The sequence below is a fragment of the Oncorhynchus nerka genome, linkage group LG27 (genome assembly GCF_034236695.1).
Source record: "Oncorhynchus nerka isolate Pitt River linkage group LG27, Oner_Uvic_2.0, whole genome shotgun sequence".
NCBI lineage: Eukaryota > Metazoa > Chordata > Actinopteri > Salmoniformes > Salmonidae > Oncorhynchus > Oncorhynchus nerka.
Genome location: NC_088422.1, coordinates 107,418,573 through 107,445,841, shown reverse-complemented (window position 1 = coordinate 107,445,841; position 27,269 = coordinate 107,418,573). Strand labels below are relative to the sequence as shown.

The following is a 27,269-nucleotide window of genomic DNA, read 5'->3' as shown; positions in this document are numbered from 1 at the left end:
ACGTGAGCCAGATTAGGGTGGTTATGATACGACGTGACCCAGATTAGGGTGGTCGCGATACGACGTGACCCAGATTAGGGTGGTCGCGATACTACGTGACCCAGATGAGGGTGGTTATGATACTACATGACCCAGATTAGGGTGGTTATGATACTACATGACCCAGATTAGGGTGGTTATGATACTACATGACCCAGATTAGGGTGGTTATGATACTACATGACCCAGATTAGGGTGGTTACGATACTACGTGACCCAGATTAGGGTGGTTATGATACTACATGACCCAGATTAGGGTGGTTATGATACTACATGACCCAGATTAGGGTGGTTATGATACTACATGAACCAGAGTTGTTCCCCTCTTCCCTGGTGGTTGAACCTCAATCATTGGTTGATTTTCTGTCTTGTGAACAATGTAAATAGAAACACAAGGACAGATTCCCACTTTACTTTGTTTCAGGTAAATTAGACCCATTTTTATGCCTGTGTGCAGCGCTTCTAAAACAATCTTTCACACAGCCCAGTGTCGCAGCAGGAAGTGGAATAGGCTACATAGGATTCAAACATAGTGCGATTCATCCGCCAACTACTAAACAAAACGTCAGATACTTTGAAAACTGACCAGACCTGACCTGAGCACCCGCCAGCTCACCGTGGAGACCTGACCACCCGGCAGCTCACCGTGGAGACCTGACCACCCGGCAGCTCACCGTGGAGACCTGACCACCCGACACCGTGGAGACCTGACCACCCGACACCGCGGAGACCTGACCACCCGACACCGCGGAGACCTGACCCCCCGACACCGCGGAGACCTGACCCCCCGACACCGGGGAGACCTGACCCCCCGACACCGTGGAGACCTGACCACCCGACACCGCGGAGACCTGACCACCCGACACCGCGGAGACCTGACCACCCGACACCGCGGAGACCTGACCCCGACACCGCGGAGACCTGACCACCCGACACCCGGGGAGACCTGACCCCGACACCGTGAGACCTGACCACCCGACACCGTGGAGACCTGACCACCCGACACCGCGGAGACCTGACCACCCGACACCGCGGAGACCTGACCACCCGACACCGCGGAGACCTGACCACCCGACACCGCGGAGACCTGACCACCCGACACCGGGGAGACCTGACCCCCCGACACCGTGGACACCTGAAAGACGTCTTACACGCCAAAATCTACCCGCATTTGGCAGGTGTGGGGGGGTGTTCATTTTAGGCCCCGACTATAATACCACATCTACCATAGTAAGATTCTACGATACTCCTTCTACCATACTCCATTCTCCATGGGGAGAACATGAAACAGAGTAATATCAGGTTCGATACTCCGTCTACCATACTCAGTCTACCATACTCCTGTCGTTCTCACTCTCAACCCTAAAGTAGATGTACTGGAAATGTCCTGTCTTTCTCAACCCTAAAGTAGATGTACTGGAAATGTCCTGTCGTTCAACCCTAAAGTAGATGTACTGGAAATGTCCTGTCGTTCTCACTCTCAACCCTAAAGTAGATGTACTGGAAATGTCCTGTCATTCTCAACCCTAAAGTAGATGTACTGGAAATGTCCTGTCTTTCTCAACCCTAAAGTAGATGTACTGGAAATGTCCTGTCGTTCAACCCTAAAGTAGATGTACTGGAAATGTCCTGTCGTTCAACCCTAAAGTAGATGTACTGGAAATGTCCTGTCGTTCTCACTCTCAACCCTAAAGTAGATGTACTGGAAATGTCCTGTCTTTCTCAACCCTAAAGTAGATGTACTGGAAATGTCCTGTCGTTCAACCCTAAAGTAGACGTCCTGGAAATGTCCTCTCCTTACTTTCCTGCTCCGCCAGCGAAGGCCAGGCCAGAGGCGTTCATTCCAGCCAGGACGAAGTAGCCGTGCACCCCCGGTGTCTCCCCCATCAGACAGCGCATGTCTGGGGTGAACGACTCAGGACAGTTGACCAGCTGCTGAATCTCACACACCTCTAGTTCTGGCATCCTCCTCAACAGGGCTGACAGCATGGGCTCTGGGGGGGAAGAGGGTTAGAGGGGGTTAGGTAGAGAAACACCTCTAACTACACCATCCTCCTCAACAAGGCTGACAGCATGGGTTCTACAGGGGGGAGGGAGAGAGGGGGTAAGAGAGGGGGTTAGGTAGAGACACTATGGACCGGTCAGTTACTATGGTATATAACCACCTCACATAAACACAGTATATAACCAGTATGGGTTCGATTCCCACTGGGGACAACCCATACTGTCTCAGTTGGTAAGAGTGTGGTGCCAACATCATGGGTTCGATTCCCACCGGGGACAACCCATACTGTCTCAGTTGGTAAGAGTGTGGCGCCAACATCATGGGTTTGATTCCCACTGGGGCCAACCCATACCGTCTCAGTTGGTAAGAGTGTGCGCCAACATCATGGGTTCGATTCCCACCGGGGACAACCCATACTGTCTAGGTTGGTAAGACTGTGCGCCAACATCATGGGTTCGATTCCCACCGGGGCCAACCCATACTGTCTCAGTTGGTGAGAGTGTGGCATCAACATCATGGGTTTGATTCCCACTGGGGACAACCCATACTGTCTCAGTTGGTAAGAGTGTGCGCCAACATCATGGGTTTGATTCCCACTGGGGCCAACCCATACTGTCTCAGTTGGTAAGAGTGTGGCGCCAACATCATGGGTTCGATTCCCACCGGGGACAACCCATACTGTCTCAGTTGGTAAGAGTGTGTGCCAACATCATGGGTTCGATTCCCACTGGGGCCAACCCATACTGTCTCAGTTGGTAAGAGTGTGTGCCAACATCATGGGTTCGATTCCCACTGGGGACAACCCATACTGTCTCAGTTGGTAAGAGTGTGCGCCAACATCATGGGTTCGATTCCCACTGGGGCCAACCCATACTGTCTCAGTTGGTAAGAGTGTGTGCCAACATCATGGGTTCGATTCCCACTGGGGACAACCCATACTGTCTCAGTTGGTAAGAGTGTGCGCCAACATCATGGGTTTGATTCCCACTGGGGACAACCCATACTGTCTCAGTTGGTAAGAGTGTGGCGCCAACATCATGGGTTCAAATCCCACTGGGGACAACCCATACTGTCTCAGTTGGTGAGAGTGTGCGCCAACATCATGGGTTCAATTCCCACTGGGGACAACCCATACTGTCTCAGTTGGTAATAGTGGGACACCAACATCATGGGTTCGATTCCCACTGGGGACAACCCATACTGTCTCAGTTGGTAAGAGTGTGGCGCCAACATCATGGGTTCGATTCCCACCGGAGACAACCCATACTGTCTCAGTTGGTAAGAGTGTGGCGCCAACATCATGGGTTCGATTCCCACTGGGGCCAACCCATACTGTCTCAGTTGGTAAGAGTGTGTCCCAACATCATGGGTTCAATTCCCACTGGGGCCAACCCATACTGTCTCAGTTGGTGAGAGTGTGGCATCAACATCATGGGTTTGATTCCCACTGGGGACAACCCATACTGTCTCAGTTGGTAATAGTGTGGCGCCAACATCATGGGTTCGATTCCCACCGGGGACAACCCATACTGTCTCAGTTGGTAAGAGTGTGCGCCAACATCATGGGTTTGATTCCCACTGGGGACAACCCATACTGTCTCAGTTGGTGAGAGTGTGGCGCCAACATCATGGGTTCGATTCCCACTGGGGCCAACCCATACTGTCTCAGTTGGTAAGAGTGTGCGCCAACATCATGGGTTTGATTCCCACTGGGGCCAACCCATACTGTCTCAGTTGGTGAGAGTGTGGCGCCAACATCATGGGTTCGATTCCCACTGGGGCCAACCCATACTGTCTCAGTTGGTAAGAGTGTGCGCCAACATCATGGGTTTGATTCCCACTGGGGACAACCCATACTGTCTCAGTTGGTGAGAGTGTGGCGCCAACATCATGGGTTCGATTCCCACTGGGGACAACCCATACTGTCTCAGTTGGTGAGAGTGTGCGCCAACATCATGGGTTCAATTCCCACTGGGGCCAACCCATTTTAAAATGTATGCACTCACAGCACAAAGTAAATGGAAAACTAAACGGACTCCATGTTTTACAGTAGCCGTGGCAACATAAACAGAATAGGGTGCCATTATAGAAAAATCACCCCCGTCTCTTACCGAAGTGGTCCCAGTCCTCCTGCATGGTCTGAATCTCCAGCTGGTTACGTCCCTCGGTGAAGATGGGTTTAGGGTTCTTCTCAAATCCTCCAGACAGGACCCCTCCCTGCCATGCTCTCACATAGATCCTCCCGTCCATATCCATCACCACTAGAGAACACACAGAGATACACAGTTACAACACAGTCTAACCCCTGACCCCTGACCTCACATAGATCCTCCCGTCCATATCCATCACCACTAGAGAGAACACACAGAGATACACAGTCTAACCCTGACCCCATATCTAACCCCTGACCCCTGACCTCACATAGATCCTCCCGTCCATATCCATCATCACTAGAGAGAACACACAGAGATACACAGTCTAACCCTGACCCCTGACCCCTGACCTCACATAGATCCTTCCGTCCATATCCATCACCACTAGAGAGAACACACAGATACACAGTTACAACACAGTCTAACCCCTGACCCCTGACCTCACATAGATCCTCCCGTCCATATCCATCACCACTAGAGAGAACACACAGAGATACACAGATACAACACAGTCTAACCCCTGACCCCTGACCTCACATAGATCCTCCCGTCCATATCCATCACCACTAGAGAGAACAACACAGTCTAACCCCTGACCCCATATCTAACCCCTGACCCCTGACCTCACATAGATCCTCCCGTCCATATCCATCATCACTAGAGAGAACACACAGAGATACACAGTCTAACCCTGACCCCTGACCCCTGACCTCACATAGATCCTCCCGTCCATATCCATCACCACTAGAGAGAACACACAGAGATACAGTCTAACCCCTGACCCCTGACCCCACATAGATCCTCCCGTCCATATCCATCACCACTAGAGAGAACAACACAGTCTAACCCCTGACCCCATATCTAACCCCTGACCCCTGACCTCACATAGATCCTCCCGTCCATATCCATCACCACTAGAGAGAACAACACAGTCTAACCCCTGACCCCATATCTAACCCCTGACCCCTGACCTCACATAGATCCTCCCGTCCATATCCATCATCACTAGAGAGAACACACAGAGATACACAGTCTAACCCTGACCCCTGACCCCTGACCTCACATAGATCCTCCCGTCCATATCCATCACCACTGTCACTGTTACATTGAACTGGGTGAATGACAGTAACCTAAACCTGTCACTGTTACATTGAACTGGGTGAATGACAGTAACCTAAACCTGTCACTGTTACATTGAACTGGGTGAATGACAGTAACCTAAACCTGTCACTGTTACATTGAACTGGGTGAATATGAACGACAGTAACCTAAACCTGTCACTGTTACATTGAACTGGGTGAATAAGAATGACAGTAACCTAAACCTGTCACTGTTACATTGAACTGGGTGAATGACAGTAACCTAAACCTGTCACATTGAACTGGGTGAATGACAGTAACCTAAACCTGTCACTGTTACATTGAACTGGGTGAATGACAGTAACCTAAACCTGTCACTGTTACATTGAACTGGGTGAATGACAGTAACCTAAACCTGTCACTGTTACATTGAACTGGGTGAATGACAGTAACCTAAACCTGTCACTGTTACATTGAACTGGGTGAATATGAATGACAGTAACCTAAACCTGTCACTGTTACATTGAACTGGGTGAATATGAATGACAGTAACCTGTCACTGTTACATTGAACTGGGTGAATGACAGTAACCTAAACCTGTCACTGTTACATTGAACTGGGTGAATATGAATGACAGTAACCTAAACCCATCACTGTTACATTGAACTGGGTGAATGACAGTAACCTAAACCTGTCACTGTTACATTGAACTGGGTGAATGACAGTAACCTAAACCTGTCACTGTTACATTGAACTGGGTGAATATGAATGACAGTAACCTAAACCTATTGATGTTACATTGAACTGGGTGAATATGAACGACAGTAACCTAAACCTGTCACTGTTACATTGAACTGGGTGAATGTGAATGACAGTAACCTAAACCTATTGATGTTACATTGAACTGGGTGAATATGAATGACAGTAACCTAAACCTGTCACTGTTACATTGAGCTGGGTGAATATGAATGACAGTAACCTAAACCTGTCACTGTTACATTGAGCTGGGTGAATATGAACGACAGTAACCTAAACCTGTCACTGTTACATTGAGCTGGGTGAATATGAATGACAGTAACCTAAACCTGTCACTGTTACATTGAACTGGGTGAATGACAGTAACCTAAACCTGTCACTGTTACATTGAACTGGGTGAATATGAATGACAGTAACCTAAACCTGTCACTGTTACATTGAACTGGGTGAATGACAGTAACCTAAACCTGTCGCTGTTACATTGAACTGGGTGAATGACAGTAACCTAAACCTGTCACTGTTACATTGAACTGGGTGAATATGAATGACAGTAACCTAAACCTGTCACTGTTACATTGAACTGGGTGAATATGAATGACAGTAACCTAAACCCATCACTGTTACATTGAACTGGGTGAATATGAATGACAGTAACCTAAACCTGTCACTGTTACATTGAACTGGGTGAATGACAGTAACCTAAACCTGTCACTGTTACATTGAACTGGGTGAATATGAATGACAGTAACCTAAACCCATCACTGTTACATTGAACTGGGTGAATGACAGTAACCTAAACCTGTCACTGTTACATTGAACTGGGTGAATGACAGTAACCTAAACCTGTCACTGTTACATTGAACTGGGTGAATGACAGTAACCTAAACCTGTCACTGTTACATTGAACTGGGTGAATGACAGTAACCTAAACCTGTCACTGTTACATTGAACTGGGTGAATATGAATGACAGTAACCTAAACCTGTCACTGTTACATTGAACTGGGTGAATATGAATGACAGTAACCTGTCACTGTTACATTGAACTGGGTGAATGACAGTAACCTAAACCTGTCACTGTTACATTGAACTGGGTGAATATGAATGACAGTAACCTAAACCCATCACTGTTACATTGAACTGGGTGAATGACAGTAACCTAAACCTGTCACTGTTACATTGAACTGGGTGAATGACAGTAACCTAAACCTGTCACTGTTACATTGAACTGGGTGAATATGAATGACAGTAACCTAAACCTATTGATGTTACATTGAACTGGGTGAATATGAACGACAGTAACCTAAACCTGTCACTGTTACATTGAACTGGGTGAATGTGAATGACAGTAACCTAAACCTATTGATGTTACATTGAACTGGGTGAATATGAATGACAGTAACCTAAACCTGTCACTGTTACATTGAGCTGGGTGAATATGAATGACAGTAACCTAAACCTGTCACTGTTACATTGAGCTGGGTGAATATGAACGACAGTAACCTAAACCTGTCACTGTTACATTGAGCTGGGTGAATATGAATGACAGTAACCTAAACCTGTCACTGTTACATTGAACTGGGTGAATGACAGTAACCTAAACCTGTCACTGTTACATTGAACTGGGTGAATATGAATGACAGTAACCTAAACCTGTCACTGTTACATTGAACTGGGTGAATGACAGTAACCTAAACCTGTCGCTGTTACATTGAACTGGGTGAATGACAGTAACCTAAACCTGTCACTGTTACATTGAACTGGGTGAATATGAATGACAGTAACCTAAACCTGTCACTGTTACATTGAACTGGGTGAATATGAATGACAGTAACCTAAACCCATCACTGTTACATTGAACTGGGTGAATATGAATGACAGTAACCTAAACCTGTCACTGTTACATTGAACTGGGTGAATGACAGTAACCTAAACCTGTCACTGTTACATTGAACTGGGTGAATATGAATGACAGTAACCTAAACCCATCACTGTTACATTGAACTGGGTGAATGACAGTAACCTAAACCTGTCACTGTTACATTGAACTGGGTGAATATGAATGACAGTAACTTAAACCTGTCACCTGGGGTTCTGGGCTGTAGAGGAGGTTTTCTCACCTGGGGTTCAGGGCTGTAGAGGAGGTTTTCTCACCTGGGGTTCTGGGCTGTAGAGGAGGTGGACTCACCTGGGGTTCTGGGCTGTAGAGGAGGTGGACTCAGCTGGGGTTCTGGGCTGTAGAGGAGGTGGACTCACCTGGGGTTCTGGGCTGTAGAGGAGGTTGACTCACCTGGGGTTCTGGGCTGTAGAGGAGGTTTTCTCACCTGGGGTTCTGGGCTGTAGAGGAGGTTTTCTCACCTGGGGTTCTGGGCTGTAGAGGAGGTTTTCTCACCTGGGGTTCTGGGCTGTAGAGGAGGTTTTCTCACCTGGGGTTCTGGGCTGTAGAGGAGGTTTTCTCACCTGGGGTTCTGGGCTGTAGAGGAGGTGGACTCACCTGGGGTTCAGGGCTGTAGAGGAGGTTTTCTCACCTGGGGTTCTGGGCTGTAGAGGAGGTTTTCTCACCTGGGGTTCTGGGCTGTAGAGGAGGTTTTCTCACCTGGGGTTCTGGGCTGTAGAGGAGGTGGACTCACCTGGGGTTCTGGGCTGTAGAGGAGGTGGACTCACCTGGGGTTCAGGGCTGTAGAGGAGGTGGACTCACCTGGGGTTCAGGGCTGTAGAGGAGGTGGACTCACCTGGGGTTCTGGGCTGTAGAGGAGGTGGACTCACCTGGGGTTCAGGGCTGTAGAGGAGGTGGACTCACCTGGGGTTCTGGGCTGTAGAGGAGGTGGACTCACCTGGGGTTCTGGGCTGTAGAGGAGGTGGACTCACCTGGGGTTCAGGGCTGTAGAGGAGGTGGACTCACCTGGGGTTCTGGGCTGTAGAGGCTCTGAGAGGAGATGGACTCACCTGGGGTTCTGGGCTGTAGAGGAGGTGGACTCACCTGGGGTTCTGGGCTGTAGAGGCTCTGAGAGGAGGTGGACTCACCTGGGGTGCTGGGCTGTAGAGGAGGTGGACTCACCTGGGGTTCTGGGCTGTAGAGGCTCTGAGAGGAGGGAGTCTCACCTGGGGTTCTGGGCTGTAGAGGCTCTGAGAGGAGGGAGTCTCACCTGGGGTTCTGGACTGTAGAGGAGGTGAACTCACCTGGGGTTCTGGGCTGTAGAGGCTCTGAGAGGAGGTAGTCTCACCTGGGGTGCTGGGCTGTAGAGGCTCTGAGAGGAGGTGGACTCACCTGGGGTTCTGGGCTGTAGAGGAGGTAGTCTCACCTGGGGTTCTGGGCTGTAGAGGCTCTGAGAGGAGGTAGTCTCACCTGGGTTCTGGGCTGTAGAGGAGGTAGTCTCACCTGGGGTTCTGGGCTGTAGAGGTAGTCTCACCTGGGGTGCTGGGCTGTAGAGGCTCTGAGAGGAGGTGGTCTCACCTGGGGTTCTGGGCTGTAGAGGCTCTGAGAGGAGGTAGTCTCACCTGGGGTTCTGGACTGTAGAGGAGGTGAACTCACCTGGGGTTCTGGGCTGTAGAGGCTCTGAGAGGAGGTAGTCTCACCTGGGGTGCTGGGCTGTAGAGGCTCTGAGAGGAGGTGGACTCACCTGGGGTTCTGGGCTGTAGAGGAGGTAGTCTCACCTGGGGTTCTGGGCTGTAGAGGCTCTGAGAGGAGGTAGTCTCACCTGGGTTCTGGGCTGTAGAGGAGGTAGTCTCACCTGGGGTTCTGGGCTGTAGAGGTAGTCTCACCTGGGGTGCTGGGCTGTAGAGGCTCTGAGAGGAGGTGGTCTCACCTGGGGTTCTGGGCTGTAGAGGCTCTGAGAGGAGGTGGTCTCACCTGGGGTGCTGGGCTGTAGAGGCTCTGAGAGGAGGTGGTCTCACCTGGGGTTCTGGGCTGTAGAGGTAGACTCACCTGGGGTGCTGGGCTGTAGAGGAGGTGAACTCACCTGGGGTTCTGGGCTGTAGAGGAGGTAGTCTCACCTGGGGTGCTGGGCTGTAGAGGCTCTGAGAGGAGGTAGACTCACCTGGGGTGCTGGGCTGTAGAGGCTCTGGTAGAGGTTTGGAGAGCAGGTAGAAGTGTTCACATCCATGCAGAGGAACAGACACCTTGGTCTCACTGGCCTGGCCCAGCTCATACGCCCACTGTAGAACATACAGTTATAACATATCATATAGCATTCATAACCCCCTATTATATGAAGACTTGTAGAGGAACAGACACCCTGGTCTCACTGGTCTGGCCCAGCTCCCTCAGAGACAGCTAGATACAACACTTCACTGGCCCAGCTCCCTCAGAGACAGCTAGATTACAACATTTCACTGGCCCAGCTCCCTCAGAGACAGCTAGATACAACACTTCACTGGCCCAGCTCCCTCAGAGACAGCTAGATACAACACTTCACTGGTCTGGCCCAGCTCCCTCAGAGACAGCTAGATACAACACCTCACTGGCCCAGCTCCCTCAGAGACAGCTAGATTACAACATTTCACTGGCCCAGCTCCCTCAGAGACAGCTAGATACAACACTTCACTGGCCCAGCTCCCTCAGAGACAGCTAGATACAACACTTCACTGGTCTGGTCCAGCTCCCTCAGAGACAGCTAGATACAACACTGGTCTGGCCCAGCTCCCTCAGAGACAGCTAGATTACAACACCTCACTGGTCTGGCCCAGCTCCCTCAGAGACAGCTAGATTACAACACTTCACTGGCCCAGCTCCCTCAGAGACAGCTAGATTACAACACTTCACTAGCCCAGCTCCCTCAGAGACAGCTAGATACAACACTTCACTAGCCCAGCTCCCTCAGAGACAGCTAGATTACAACACCTCACTGGTCTGGCCCAGCTCCCTGAGAGACAGCTAGATTACAACACTTCACTGGCCCAGCTCCCTCAGAGACAGCTAGATACAACACTTCCCTGGTCCAGCTCCCTGAGAAGACAGCTAGATTACAACACTTCATATACAGCATGACTGTGTCCCAAATGGTTCCTTATTCTAGTGCACTAAATAGGACCCATGCTATCATTCATAACGCGTTATGAAACCTTACAGATCAGTTGGGCTGAAGAGAGCTGTCTAACTGTTACCCGTCTAAAGACTAGTAGAGGGAGAGACCCCATGTCATGTACAGTCACACACACACACGTAATGGATAGAGGTTCACCTGTCCTGCACAGTTGACAAAGTATTCACACTCGATGGCTCCTCTGTCCGTCTCCACCGCTGTCACATGTCCCTTCTCCATCAGAACATGGTTAACGGTGGTGCGCTCGTGGATCTGGACTCCTGGAGATCAGAACATGGTTAACTGTGGTGCGCTCGTGGATCTGGACTCCTGGAGATCAGAACATGGTTAACTGTGGTGCGCTCGTGGATCTGGACTCCTGGAGATCAGAACATGGTTAACTGTGGTGAGCTCGTGGATCTGGACTCCTGGAGATCAGAACATGGTTAACTGTGGTGCGCTCGTGGATCTGGACTCCTGGAGATCAGAACATAGGTTAACTGTGGTGAGCTCGTGGATCTGGACTCCTGGAGATCAGAACATGGTTAACTGTGGTGAGCTCGTGGATCTGGACTCCTGGAGATCAGAACATGGTTAACTGTGGTGTGCTCGTGGATCTGGACTCCTGGAGATCAGAACATGGTTAACTGTGGTGAGCTCGTGGATCTGGACTCCTGGAGATCCGAACATGGTTAACTGTGGTGAGCTCGTGGATCTGGACTCCTGGAGATCAGAACATGGTTAACTGTGGTGCGCTCGTGGATCTGGACTCCTGGAGATCAGAACATGGTTAACTGTGGTGAGCTCGTGGATCTGGACTCCTGGAGATCAGAACATGGTTAACTGTGGTGAGCTCGCATCCTTGGGAGCAAATTGCTCCCAAGGATGAACCAGACTTGTGGAGGTCTACAATTATTTTATCTGAGGTCTTGGCTGATTTCTTTTGATTTTCCCATGATGTCAAGCAAAGAGGCACTGAGTTTGAAGGTAGGCCTTGAAATACATCCACAGGTAAACCTCCAATTGACTCAAATGATGTCAATTAGCCTATCAGAAGCTTCTAAAGCCATGACATCATTTTCTGGAATTTTCCAAGCTGTTTAAAGGCAGTCAGCTTAGTGTATGTAAACTTCTGACCCACTGGAATTGTGATATAATTCACTGTAAGTGAAATAATCTGTCTGAAAACAATTGTTGTCAAATTTACTTGTGTCATGCATAAAGTAGATGTCCTAACCTACTTGCCAAAACTATAGTTTGTTAACAAGACATTTGTGGAGTGGTTGAAAAACTAGTTTTAATGACTCCAACCTAAGTGTAACTTCCAACTTCAACTGTATATGTATTCATGTAGAAAGGTACAATGTGATCAAACATGACAAACACTATCAATAGTTTATCGTTCGTTTGATTGGAGTAGCATGATGTCAAATTAGCCAAAGAGATGCCCCCTGGGCACCGACTAACTCACTCTGCTTGACATGCCACACCCTGGCCCCTTGGCAGGCCACACCTGGGCCCATGGCAGGCCACACCTTGGCAGGCCACACCTTGGCAGGCCACACCTTGGCAGGCCACACCTTGGCAGGCCACACCTTTCCCTCCAGCAGCCTTGCTTTCTGGCTTCATTACATTCTAACTGATGGCGAAACCACATGGTTGTAACTTTCTATTGAAACCTCCACTACAGATAGGAAAAATCCTGCAAGCCTAAAATGCAGTTTTTCCAGAAATCCCAGTTGGAAAATTCCCCCAAATCAGGATGGAACAAGCAGGAAATCTGGAATCATCCAATCAGGATTTCTGGAAAACCTGGGAATTTTTGGTTTGCAAGCCGAACAATAGTCCACCCTTGGTTTTACTGTCTCACCGTGTCCGGCTGCTGCTGTGGCGAGGGCGTGGTTGACGTCAGGCGGTGACACCACGGCATCCCCCGGCAGGTGGAGCGCCCCTACCAGGTCATGAATATTCACCAGGGGGTGGAGCTTGGACACCTCTTTGGGTTTGATCACGTTACAGGGGATCCCCATCACACTGAGGAATGAGGAGAGAGAGGAGGGAGGAGAGAGGAGAAGGAGAGAGGGGAGGAGGAGAGAGGGGAGAGAGGGGAGCGAGAGGGGAGGGAGGGAGGAGTGAGGGAGGGAGGAGAGAGGAGAAGGAGAGAGGGAGGAGGAGAGAGGGAGGAGGTGAGAGGGGAGAGAGGGAGGAGAGAGGTTAGGGAGAGACTGAACCGGAGAGAATACTGAGCTATAATTCAGACCAGAGGAGAGGGTCAGGGAGAGACTGGACCAGAGAGAATACTGAGCTATAATTCAGACCAGAGGAGAGGGTCAGGGAGAGACTGGACCAGAGAGAATACTGAGCTATAATTCAGACCAGAGGAGAGGGTCAGGGAGAGACTGGACCAGAGAGAATACTGAGCTATAATTCAGACCAGAGGAGAGGGTCAGGGAGAGACTGGACCAGAGAGAATACTGAGCTATAATTCAGACCAGAGGAGAGGGTCAGGGAGAGACTGGACCAGAGAGAGAGTACTGAGCTATAATTCAGACCAGAGGAGAGACCGGGTCAGGGAGGGGAGGGAAGAGAAAAGCGGTTAGGGAGGGACTTACTTCAGCCTGGATGCCAGGCGCTTCAGGGAGAGGAAACGGTCCTGATTCTGGGCCAGACATAGAGAGCCTGTTTTCACGTAACCTGGAACAAACACACACACATCAGGACCCGCCAAGTCATGAGTCATCTTGTGTTAAACCACAAGGCAACGCCCTGCCATACTCTCTGGATGTTGGCACAGGACTAAATACCACTGGTAAATCTGTTGTTCCACAAGACTAAATACCACTGGTAAATCTGTTGTTCCACAAGACTAAATACCACTGGTAAATCTGTTGTTCCACAAGACTAAATACCACTGGTAAATCTGTTGTTCCACAAGACTAAATACCACTGGTAAATCTGTTGTTCCACAAGACTAAATACCACTGGTAAATCTGTGTTGAAACACAAACTGAAACAGCATGTGATAGGAGAGGGAAGCACTGGTTGGATACAGCCAGTCACATGACCTCATAGATAATATATAATTGATTCAACAAACAAAACATCTGGCTAAAACGCAATCAGAAGACAGGCCACACAGCAAAGACATGTTCATAAACCCATTTAGGTTGAAACAGAGTGGAACTGTACTGCAGAGAGCAGGAGAGGCAAACTAACCAGCTTCCAGAGACATTCACTGATAAGGAGTTAGTACAAACAGAGTGGAACTGTACTGCAGAGAGCAGGAGAGGCAAACTAACCAGCTTCCAGAGACATTCACTGATAAGGAGTTAGTACAAACAGAGTGGAACTCAGGCTAGAGTCATACTGTAGGCATGTTAGTACAAATGGAGTGGAACTCAGGCTAGAGTCATACTGTAGGCATGTTAGTACAAATGGAGTGGAACTCAGGCTAGAGTCATACTGTAGGCATGTTAGTACAAATGGATCAGAACTCAGGCTAGTCATACTGTAGGCATGTTAGTACAAATGGAGTGGAACTCAGGCTAGAGTCATACTGTAGGCATGTTAGTACAAATGGAGCAGAACTCAGGCTAGAGTCATACTGTAGGCATGTTAGTACAAATGGAGTGGAACTCAGGCTAGTCATACTGTAGGCATGTTAGTACAAATGGATTGGAACTCAGGCTAGAGTCACACTGTAGGCATGTTAGTACAAATGGAGTGGAACTCAGGCTAGAGTCATACTGTAGGCATGTTAGTACAAATGGAGCAGAACTCAGGCTAGAGTCATACTGTAGGCATGTTAGTACAAATGGAGTGGAACTCAGGCTAGTCATACTGTAGGCATGTTAGTACAAATGGAGTGGAACTCAGGCTAGATTCATACTGTAGGCATGTTAGTACAAATGGAGTGGAACTCAGGCTAGAGTCATACTGTAGGCATGTTAGTACAAATGGAGTGGAACTCAGGCTAGTCATACTGTAGGCATGTTAGTACAAATGGAGCAGAACTCAGGCTAGTCATACTGTAGGCATGTTAGTACAAATGGATTGGAACTCAGGCTAGAGTCATACTGTAGGCATGTTAGTACAAATGGAGTGGAACTCAGGCTAGAGTCATACTGTAGGCATGTTAGTACAAATGGAGTGGAACTCAGGCTAGTCATACTGTAGGCATGTTAGTACAAATGGAGTGGAACTCAGGCTAGAGTCATACTGTAGGCATGTTAGCACAAATGGAGTGGAACTCAGGCTAGAGTCATACTGTAGGCATGTTAGCACAAATGGAGCGGAACTCAGGCTAGAGTCATACTGTAGGCATGTTAGTACAAATGGAGCAGAACTCAGGCTAGATTCATACTGTAGGCATGTTAGTACAAATGGAGTGGAACTCAGGCTAGAGTCATACTGTAGGCATGTTAGTACAAATGGAGTGGAACTCAGGCTAGAGTCATACTGTAGGCATGTTAGTACAAATGGAGTGGAACTCAGGCTAGAGTCATACTGTAGGCATGTTAGTACAAATGGAGTGGAACTCAGGCTAGAGTCATACTGTAGGCATGTTAGTACAAATGGAGTGGAACTCAGGCTAGAGTCATACTGTAGGCATGTTAGTACAAATGGAGTGGAACTCAGGCTAGAGTCATACTGTAGGCATGTTAGTACAAATGGAGTGGAACTCAGGCTAGTCATACTGTAGGCATGTTAGTACAAATGGATTGGAACTCAGGCTAGAGTCATACTGTAGGCATGTTAGTACAAATGGATTGGAACTCAGGCTAGAGTCATACTGTAGGCATGTTAGTACAAATGGATTGGAACTCAGGCTAGAGTCACACTGTAGGCATGTTAGTACAAATGGATTGGAACTCAGGCTAGTCATACTGTAGGCATGTTAGTACAAATGGAGTGGAACTCAGGCTAGTCATAGTGTAGAAGTCCATCCCACCTGTCTTGACCCCAGTCTCCTCCTCCAGGTGTTCATACAGGGAGTTGGAGTAGTCAGCCATTTTACACTCAATAGAGATGGGCTTGGCCACGCTGACGATCCCAGCACACAGCCTGGTGGTGCCAGCACCTAGCCTAGCACACAGAGAGATGACAACAACATGGTTAGGTACAGCACCTAGCCTAGCACACAGAGAGATGACAACAACATGGTTAGGTACAGCACCTAGCCTAGCACACAGAGAGATGACAACAACATGGTTAGGTACAGCACCTAGCCTAGCACACAGAGAGATGAGGACAACATGGTTAGGTACAGCACCCAGCCTAACACACAGAGAGATGAGGACAACATGGTTAGGTACAGCACCTAGCCTAGCGCACAGAGAGATGACAACAACATGGTTAGGTACAGCACCTAGCCTAGCACACAGAGAGATGAGGACAACATGGTTAGGTACAGCACCTAGCCTAGCACACAGAGAGATGACAACAACATGGTTAGGTACAGCACCTAGCCTAGCACACAGAGAGATGAGGACAACAACATGGTTAGGTACAGCACCTAGCCTAGCACACAGAGAGATGAGGACAACAACATGGTTAGGTACAGCACCTAGCCTAGCACACAGAGAGATGAGGACAACATGGTTAGGTACAGCACCTAGCCTAGCACACAGAGAGATGACAACAACATGGTTAGGTACAGCACCTAGCCTAGCACACAGAGAGATGAGGACAACAACATGGTTAGGTACAGCACCTAGCCTAGCACACAGAGAGATGAGGACAACAACATGGTTAGGTACAGCACCTAGCCTAGCGCACAGAGAGATGAGGGGAACATGGTTAGGTACAGCACCTAGCCTAGCACACAGAGAGATGAGGACAACATGGTTAGGTACAGCACCTAGCCTAGCACACAGAGAGATGAGGACAACATGGTTAGGTACAGCACCTAGCCTAGCACACAGAGAGATGACAACAACATGGTTAGGTACAGCACCTAGCCTAGCACACAGAGAGATGAGGACAACATGGTTAGGTACAGCACCTAGCCTAGCACACAGAGAGATGAGGACAACATGGTTAGGTACAGCACCTAGCCTAGCACACAGAGACATGAGGACAACAACATGGTTAGGTACAGCACCTAGCCTAGCACACAGAGAGATGAGGACAACAACATGGTTAGGTACAGCACCTAGCCTAGCGCACAGAGAGATGAGGACAACATGGTTAGGTACAGCACCTAGCCTAGCACACAGAGAGATGAGGACAACAACATGGTTAGGTACAGCACCTAGCCTAGCACACAGAGAGATGACAACAACATGGTTAGGTACAGCACCTAGCCTAGCACACAGAGAGATGAGGACAACAACATGGTTAGGTACAGCACCTAGCCTAGCACACAGAGAGATGACAACAACATGGTTAGGTACAGCACCTAGCCTAGCACACAGAGAGATGACAACAACATGGTTAGGTACAGCACCTAGCCTAGCACACAGAGAGATGAGGACAACAACATGGTTAGGTACAGCACCTAGCCTAGCACACAGAGAGATGACAACAACATGGTTAGGTACAGCACCTAGCCTAACACACAGAGAGATGACAACAACATGGTTAGGTACAGCACCTAGCCTAGCACACAGAGAGATGAGGACAACATGGTTAGGTACAGCACCTAGCCTAGCGCACAGAGAGATGAGGAACACATGGTTAGGTACAGCACCTAGCCTAGCACACAGAGAGATGAGGACAACATGGTTAGGTACAGCACCTAGCCTAGCACACAGAGAGATGAGGTCAACAACATGGTTAGTTACAGCACCTAGCCTAACACACAGAGAGATGACAACATGGTTAGGTACAGCACCTAGCCTAGCACACAGAGAGATGAGGACAACAACATGGTTAGGTACAGCACCTAGCCTAACACACAGAGAGATGAGGACAACAACATGGTTAGGTACAGCACCTAGCCTAGCACACAGAGAGATGACAACAACATGGTTAGGTACAGCACCTAGCCTAGCACACAGAGAGATGACACAGAGAGATGACAACAACATGGTTAGGTACAGCACCTAGCCTAGCACACAGAGAGATGACAACAACATGGTTAGGTACAGCACCTAGGAGAGATGAGGACAACAACAGCAGCACCTAGCCTAGCACACAGAGAGATGAGGACAACATGGTTAGGTACAGCACCTAGCCTAGCACACAGAGAGATGAGGACAACAACATGGTTAGGTACAGCACCTAGCCTGAGGTTAGGTACACACAGCACACAGAGATGAGGTCAACAACATGGTTAGGTACAGCACCTAGCCTAGCACACAGAGAGATGAGGACAACAACATGGTTAGGTACAGCACCTAGCCTAGCACACAGAGAGATGAGGACAACAACATGGTTAGGTACAGCACCTAGCCTAGCACACAGAGAGATGACAACAACATGGTTAGGTACAGCACCTAGCCTAGCACACAGAGAGATGAGGACAACAACATGGTTAGGTACAGCACCTAGCCTAGCACACAGAGAGATGAGGACAACAACATGGTTAGGTACAGCACCTAGCCTAGCACACAGAGAGATGACAACAACATGGTTAGGTACAGCACCTAGCCTAGCACACAGAGAGATGAGGACAACAACATGGTTAGGTACAGCACCTAGCCTAGCACACAGAGAGATGAGGACAACATGGTTAGGTACAGCACCTAGCCTAACACACAGAGAGATGAGGACAACATGGTTAGGTACAGCACCTAGCCTAACACACAGAGAGATGACAACAACATGGTTAGGTACAGCACCTAGCCTAGCACACAGAGAGATGAGGACAACAACATGGTTAGGTACAGCACCTAGCCTAGCACACAGAGAGATGACAACAACATGGTTAGGTACAGCACCTAGCCTAACACACAGAGAGATGAGGACAACATGGTTAGGTACAGCACCTAGCCTAGCACACAGAGAGATGACAACAACATGGTTAGGTACAGCACCTAGCCTAGCACACAGAGAGATGAGGACAACATGGTTAGGTACAGCACCTAGCCTAGCACACAGAGAGATGAGGTCAACATGGTTAGGTACAGCACCTAGCCTAGCACACAGAGAGATGAGGACAACATGGTTAGGTACAGCACCTAGCCTAGCACACAGAGAGATGAGGACAACAACATGGTTAGGTACAGCACCTAGCCTAGCACACAGAGAGATGACAACAACATGGTTAGGTACAGCACCTAGCCTAACACACAGAGAGATGAGGACAACATGGTTAGGTACAGCACCTAGCCTAGCGCACAGAGAGATGACAACAACATGGTTAGGTACAGCACCTAGCCTAGCACACAGAGAGATGACAACAACATGGTTAGGTACAGCACCCAGCCTAACACACAGAGAGATGAGGACAACATGGTTAGGTACAGCACCTAGCCTAACACACAGAGAGATGAGGGGAACATGGTTAGGTACAGCACCCAGCCTAGCACACAGAGAGATGAGGACAACATGGTTAGGTACAGCACCTAGCCTAGCACACAGAGAGATGAGGACAAACACATGGTTAGGTACAGCACCTAGCCTAGCACACAGAGAGATGAGGGGAACATGGTTAGGTACAGCACCCAGCCTAGCACACAGAGAGATGACAACAACATGGTTAGGTACAGCACCTAGCCTAGCACACAGAGAGATGAGGACAACATGGTTAGGTACAGCACCTAGCCTAACACACAGAGAGATGACAACAACATGGTTAGGTACAGCACCTAGCCTAGCACACAGAGAGATGACAACAACATGGTTAGGTACAGCACCTAGCCTAGCACACAGAGAGATGAGGACAACATGGTTAGGTACAGCACCTAGCCTAGCACACAGAGAGATGAGGACAACATGGTTAGGTACAGCACCTAGCCTAGCACACAGAGAGATGACAACAACATGGTTAGGTACAGCACCCAGCCTAGCACACAGAGAGATGAGGACAACATGGTTAGGTACAGCACCTAGCCTAGCACACAGAGAGATGAGGTCAACAACATGGTTAGGTACAGCACCTAGCCTAGCACACAGAGAGATGAGGACAACAACATGGTTAGGTACAGCACCTAGCCTAGCACACAGAGAGATGAGGGGAACATGGTTAGGTACAGCACCTAGCCTAGCACACAGAGAGATGAGGACAACAACATGGTTAGGTACAGCACCTAGCCTAGCACACAGAGAGATGAGGACAACAACATGGTTAGGTACAGCACCTAGCCTAGCACACAGAGAGATGAGGACAACAACATGGTTAGGTACAGCACCTAGCCTAGCACACAGAGAGATGAGGACAACATGGTTAGGTACAGCACCTAGCCTAGCACACAGAGAGATGAGGACAAACACATGGTTAGGTACAGCACCTAGCCTAGCACACAGAGAGATGAGGACAACATGGTTAGGTACAGCACCTAGCCTAGCACACAGAGAGATGAGGACAACAACATGGTTAGGTACAGCACCTAGCCTAGCACACAGAGAGATGAGGACAACAACATGGTTAGGTACAGCACCTAGCCTAGCACACAGAGAGATGAGGACAAACACATGGTTAGGTACAGCACCTAGCCTAGCACACAGAGAGATGAGGACAACATGGTTAGGTACAGCACCTAGCCTAGCACACAGAGAGATGATGACAACATGGTTAGGTACAGCACCTAGCCTAGCACACAGAGAGATGAGGACAACATGGTTAGGTACAGCACCTAGCCTAGCACACAGAGAGATGAGGTCAACATGGTTAGGTACAGCACCTAGCCTAGCACACAGAGAGATGATGACAACATGGTTAGGTACAGCACCCAGCAGTCTAACACCCAGCCTAACACCCAGCCTAACACCCAGCCTGCTGGTACCAGCACCCAGCCTAACACCCAGCCTGGTGGTACCAGCACCCAGCCTAACACCCAGCCTGGTGGTACCTGCACCCAGTCTAACACCCAGCCTGGTGGTACCAGCACCCAGCCTAACACCCAGCCTGGTGGTACCTGCACCCAGTCTAACACCCAGCCTGGTGGTACCTGCACCCAGCCTAACACCCAGCCTGGTGGTACCTGCACCCAGTCTAACACCCAGCCTGGTGGTACCTGCACCCAGCCTAACACCCAGCCTGGTGGTACCTGCACCCAGTCTAACACCCAGCCTGGTGGTACCTGCACCCAGTCTAACACCCAGCCTGGTGGTACCTGCACCCAGTCTAACACCCAGCCTGGTGGTACCTGCACCCAGTCTAACACCCAGCCTGGTGGTACCTGCACCCAGCCTAACACCCATAAGACCATGGTTCCTTGTGATTTCTAGATGTTATCATTGATTACATAAGGTCTCGTAGGCTAGTCCATGTTTTCACTGTGTTAGTCTCCCATCCCCTGACAAGCCCAGTAAAACAATGAACTCATGAAATCATGATATATTGTCCACCTACCCACAGATAAAGTGTTCTGGAAACATGCACCCCCCTCTTGTAAACAGACCACATAATTTAGCCTCTCCTACCTTCCCTGCTCCAATAGTACTATCTCAGTCCAGCCCAGCTTGGCCAGGTGATAGGCCACAGACGTCCCAACGATGCCCCCTCCACAGATCACCACCCGGGCCTGGCTGGGCAGGGGGATGGGCTGCGTGGTCTCTACAGCAGAGGCCAGTCTCCGAGGGGAGCTCCAGATACCCCTAGGCCTGGTCCCCGGAGCCCAGCATCCTGCATGGGACAGCAGCCTAGGGAGCAGGGCAGGGGACAGAGCCTTGGAGCTCCATACACAGCTGCAGTGCATGGCTTGGAGGAACCTGGCGAATCAGAACACAACAGGCCTGGAGGATCAGAACACAACAGGCCTGGAGAATCAGAACACAACACAACAGGCCTGGAGAATCAGAACACAACACAACAGGCCTGGAGAATCAGAACACAACACAACAGGCCTGAAGAATCAGAACACAACAGGCCTGGAGAATCAGAACACAACAGGCCTGGAGAATCAGAACACAACAGGCCTGGAGAATCATCAGAACACAACAGGCCTGGAGAATCATCAGAACACAACAGGCCTGGAGAATCATCAGAACACAACAGGCCTGGAGAAGAATCAGAACACAACAGGCCTGGAGAATCAGAACACAACAGGCCTGGAGAATCAGAACACAACAGGCCTGGAGGATCAGAACACAACAGGCCAGGAGGATCAGAACACAACAGGCCCGGAGGATCAGAACACAACACAACAGGCCCGGAGAATCAGAACACAACAGGCCCGGAGGATCAGAACACAACAGGCCCGGAGAATCAGAACACAACAGGCCCGGAGAATCAGAACACAACAGGCCAGGAGGATCAGAACACAACAGGCCAGGAGGATCAGAACACAACAGGCCTGGAGAATCAGAACACAACAGGCCAGGAGGATCAGAACACAACAGGCCTGGAGAATCAGAACACAACAGGCCAGGAGAATCAGAACACAACAGGCCTGGAGAATCAGAACACAACAGGCCAGGAGGATCAGAACACAACACAACAGGCCTGGAGAATCAGAACACAACAGGCCAGGAGGATCAGAACACAACAGGCCTGGAGAATCAGAACACAACAGGCCAGGAGAATCAGAACACAACAGGCCTGGAGAATCAGAACACAACAGGCCAGGAGGATCAGAACACAACAGGCCTGGAGAATCAGAACACAACAGGCCAGGAGAATCAGAACACAACAGGCCTGGAGAATCAGAACACAACAGGCCTGGAGGATCAGAACGCAACACAACAGGCCAGGAGAATCAGAACGCAACACAACAGGCCAGGAGAATCAGAACGCAACACAACAGGCCAGGAGAATCAGAACGCAACACAACAGGCCAGGAGAATCAGAACACAACAGGCCTGGAGAATCAGAACACAACAGGCCTGGAGGATCAGAACACAACAGGCCTGGAGAATCAGAACACAACAGGCCTGGAGAATCAGAACACAACAGGCCTGGAGAATCAGAACACAACAGGCCTGGAGAATCAGAACACAACAGGCCTGGAGAATCAGAACACAACAGGCCTGGAGAATCAGAACACAACAGGCCTGGAGAATCAGAACACAACAAGCCTGGAGAATCAGAACACAACAGGCCTGGAGAATCAGAACACAACAGGCCTGGAGAATCAGAACACAACAGGCCAGGAGAATCAGAACACAACAGGCCAGGAGGATCAGAACACAACAGGCCAGGAGGATCAGAACACAACAGGCCAGGAGGATCAGAACACAACAGGCCTGGAGAATCAGAACACAACAGGCCTGGAGAATCAGAACACAACAGGCCTGGAGAATCAGAACACACCAGGCCTGGAGGATCAGAACACAACAGGCCTGGAGAATCAGAACACAACAGGCCTGGAGAATCAGAACACAACAGGCCTGGAATCAGAACACAACAGGCCTGGAGAATCAGAACACAACAGGCCTGGAGAATCAGAACACAACAGGCCTGGAGAATCAGAACACAACAGGCCTGGAGAATCAGAACACAACAGGCCTGGAGAATCAGAACACAACAGGCCTGGAGAATCAGAACACAACAGGCCTGGAGAATCAGAACACAACAGGCCTGGAGAATCAGAACACAACAGGCCTGGAGAATCAGAACACAACAGGCCTGGAGGATCAGAACACAACAGGCCAGGAGGATCAGAACACAACAGGCCAGGAGGATCAGAACACAACAGGCCTGGAGGATCAGAACACAACACAACAGGCCTGGAGAATCAGAACACAACAGGCCTGGAGAATCAGAACACAACAGGCCTGGAGAATCAGAACACAACAGGCCTGGAGAATCAGAACACAACAGGCCTGGAGGATCAGAACACAACAGGCCTGGAGAATCAGAACACAACACAACAGGCCTGGAAGATCAGAACACAACACAACAGGCCTGGAGGATCAGAACACAACACAACAGGCCTGGAGAATCAGAACACAACAGGCCTGGAGAATCAGAACACAACAGGCCTGGAGGATCAGAACACAACACAACAGGCCTGGAGGATCAGAACACAACACAACAGGCCTGGAGGATCAGAACACAACAGGCCAGGAGAATCAGAACACAACAGGCCAGGAGGATCAGAACACAACAGGCCAGGAGAATCAGAACACAACAGGCCAGGAGAATCAGAACACAACAGGCCTGGAGGATCAGAACACAACAGGACTGGAGAATCAGAACACAACAGGCCTGGAGAATCAGAACACAACAGGCCTGGAGAATCAGAACACAACAGGCCTGGAGAATCAGAACACAACAGGCCTGGAGAATCAGAACACAACAGGCCTGGAGAATCAGAACACAACAGGCCTGGAGAATCAGAACACAACAGGCCTGGAGAATCAGAACACAACAGGCCAGGAGAATCAGAACACAACAGGCCTGGAGAATCAGAACACAACAGGCCAGGAGAATCAGAACACAACAGGCCTGGAGGATCAGAACACAACAGGCCTGGAGACTCAGAACACAACAGGCCTGGAGGATCAGAACGCAACACAACAGGCCAGGAGAATCAGAACGCAACACAACAGGCCAGGAGAATCAGAACGCAACACAACAGGCCAGGAGAATCAGAACGCAACACAACAGGCCAGGAGAATCAGAACACAACAGGCCTGGAGAATCAGAACACAACAGGCCTGGAGGATCAGAACACAACAGGCCTGGAGAATCAGAACACAACAGGCCTGGAGAATCAGAACACAACAGGCCTGGAGAATCAGAACACAACAGGCCTGGAGAATCAGAACACAACAGGCCTGGAGGATCAGAACACAACAGGCCTGGAGAATCAGAACACAACAAGCCTGGAGAATCAGAACACAACAGGCCTGGAGAATCAGAACACAACAGGCATGGAGAATCAGAACACAACAGGCCTGGAGAATCAGAACACAACAGGCCAGGAGGATCAGAACACAACAGGCCAGGAGGATCAGAACACAACAGGCCAGGAGGATCAGAACACAACAGGCCTGGAGAATCAGAACACAACAGGCCTGGAGAATCAGAACACAACAGGCCTGGAGAATCAGAACACACCAGGCCTGGAGGATCAGAACACAACAGGCCTGGAGAATCAGAACACAACAGGCCTGGAGAATCAGAACACAACAGGCCTGGAGAATCAGAACACAACAGGCCTGGAGAATCAGAACACAACAGGCCTGGAGAATCAGAACACAACAGGCCTGGAGAATCAGAACACAACAGGCCTGGAGAATCAGAACACAACAGGCCTGGAGAATCAGAACACAACAGGCCTGGAGAATCAGAACACAACAGGCCTGGAGGATCAGAACACAACAGGCCAGGAGGATCAGAACACAACAGGCCAGGAGGATCAGAACACAACAGGCCTGGAGGATCAGAACACAACACAACAGGCCTGGAGAATCAGAACACAACAGGCCTGGAGAATCAGAACACAACAGGCCTGGAGAATCAGAACACAACAGGCCTGGAGAATCAGAACACAACAGGCCTGGAGGATCAGAACACAACAGGCCTGGAGAATCAGAACACAACACAACAGGCCTGGAAGATCAGAACACAACACAACAGGCCTGGAGGATCAGAACACAACACAACAGGCCTGGAGAATCAGAACACAACAGGCCTGGAGAATCAGAACACAACAGGCCTGGAGGATCAGAACACAACACAACAGGCCTGGAGGATCAGAACACAACACAACAGGCCTGGAGGATCAGAACACAACAGGCCAGGAGAATCAGAACACAACAGGCCAGGAGGATCAGAACACAACAGGCCAGGAGAATCAGAACACAACAGGCCTGGAGGATCAGAACACAACAGGCCTGGAGAATCAGAACACAACAGGCCTGGAGAATCAGAACACAACAGGCCTGGAGAATCAGAACACAACAGGCCTGGAGAATCAGAACACAACAGGCCTGGAGAATCAGAACACAACAGGCCTGGAGAATCAGAACACAACAGGCCTGGAGAATCAGAACACAACAGGCCTGGAGGATCAGAACACAACAGGCCAGGAGAATCAGAACACAACAGGCCTGGAGGATCAGAACACAACAGGCCTGGAGAATCAGAACACAACAGGCCTGGAGGATCAGAACACAACAGGCCTGGAGGATCACATTAGCATGCATGCAGACTTAGGTACTAGGTACCACAGCTAACTTTCGTACTGTCTTTCAAACAAGCTACAGTTAGCTAGCGAACTTTAGCTAACGTTAGTTGATCAGCTGGCTCAATGAGAACTTTAACTCCTATCACTTCTTGCTAATGCCAAGAGTAAATCTGAAGTTTGCTTGTACTCGACCTTCGCTCCAAGGAGAACAACACCCCGATCCAAACGTCTTTGCATTGGTAATACGCTAGCGGCCTTCTGACATTCGTCTAGCTAATGATAATACTAGTTAGCATAATCATTATCATGTAGCAAACTCACCGAATCACTCCACTCCAAAAGTAATAAAATCTCTATTCGGCTTGAAGCAGATTTCAGTCCTGCGCCTCGATGACAGCAGAATGTTTCAGTCAGACCCTCTTCGGCCAAACAAACTGCATTGTTTATTTACACCGCCGTGAAACAGGCAACAAAAACGAACTACTTCCGGGTCGCGGATTTTTTTGGAATCCGTCAGAATAAAAGTTCCATCCTGTATACTTGGTAAATTAATAATTATTCAAATTTGTACAATTATTTACAAAAATATAAACGCAACAATTTAAACCAATTTACTGAGTTACAGTTCATATAAAGAAATCAGTCAATTGAAATAAATAAATTCGACCCTAATCTATGGATTTCACATGAAAACAGATATGCATCTATTGGTCACATATACTCAGTGGTGGCCTGTCATTCAGGGCAGGTGAGCACCACCTGTTTTGAGACCCACCCATTTAGCAAAATTGTTTTATGTTTTTCATGTTATTTTTTACATTTTTTACATAAATACGTGTCACATATCAGTTTGCAAACAATGTAAAAAAAATATTTGAGTTAATAAAGCCGCATACAAACATGGCATCTCCAAAATGCAGGTGTTTCAGCCTAGCTTAGTGCTTTCTGTGGTAGTGGGGCAGCCAGTGTGGGGGTTAGTAATGTACTCTAGTTGCGCCGTGATTGGCTCACTTCTGTCACTCATGGGGACACTTTG

General features: G+C 49.3%; 1 protein-coding gene across 1 annotated transcript in view; it reads right to left on the bottom strand.

Annotated features, from left to right (window-relative positions):
• The window catches only part of LOC135559605 (pyruvate dehydrogenase phosphatase regulatory subunit, mitochondrial-like), a 55,776-nt gene extending 29,082 nt beyond the window's left edge, over positions 1 to 26,694 (bottom strand). The window contains 9 exon segments of the mRNA XM_065012515.1: positions 1,841 to 2,033; positions 4,156 to 4,305; positions 10,068 to 10,185; positions 11,211 to 11,332; positions 12,922 to 13,085; positions 13,664 to 13,745; positions 16,003 to 16,136; positions 21,582 to 21,869; positions 26,555 to 26,694. Coding sequence (XP_064868587.1) covers positions 1,841 to 2,033; positions 4,156 to 4,305; positions 10,068 to 10,185; positions 11,211 to 11,332; positions 12,922 to 13,085; positions 13,664 to 13,745; positions 16,003 to 16,136; positions 21,582 to 21,856 — 1,238 coding nt within the window. The 5' untranslated portion in view covers positions 21,857 to 21,869; positions 26,555 to 26,694.
• Between the last annotated feature and the right edge of the window lie 575 nt (positions 26,695 to 27,269).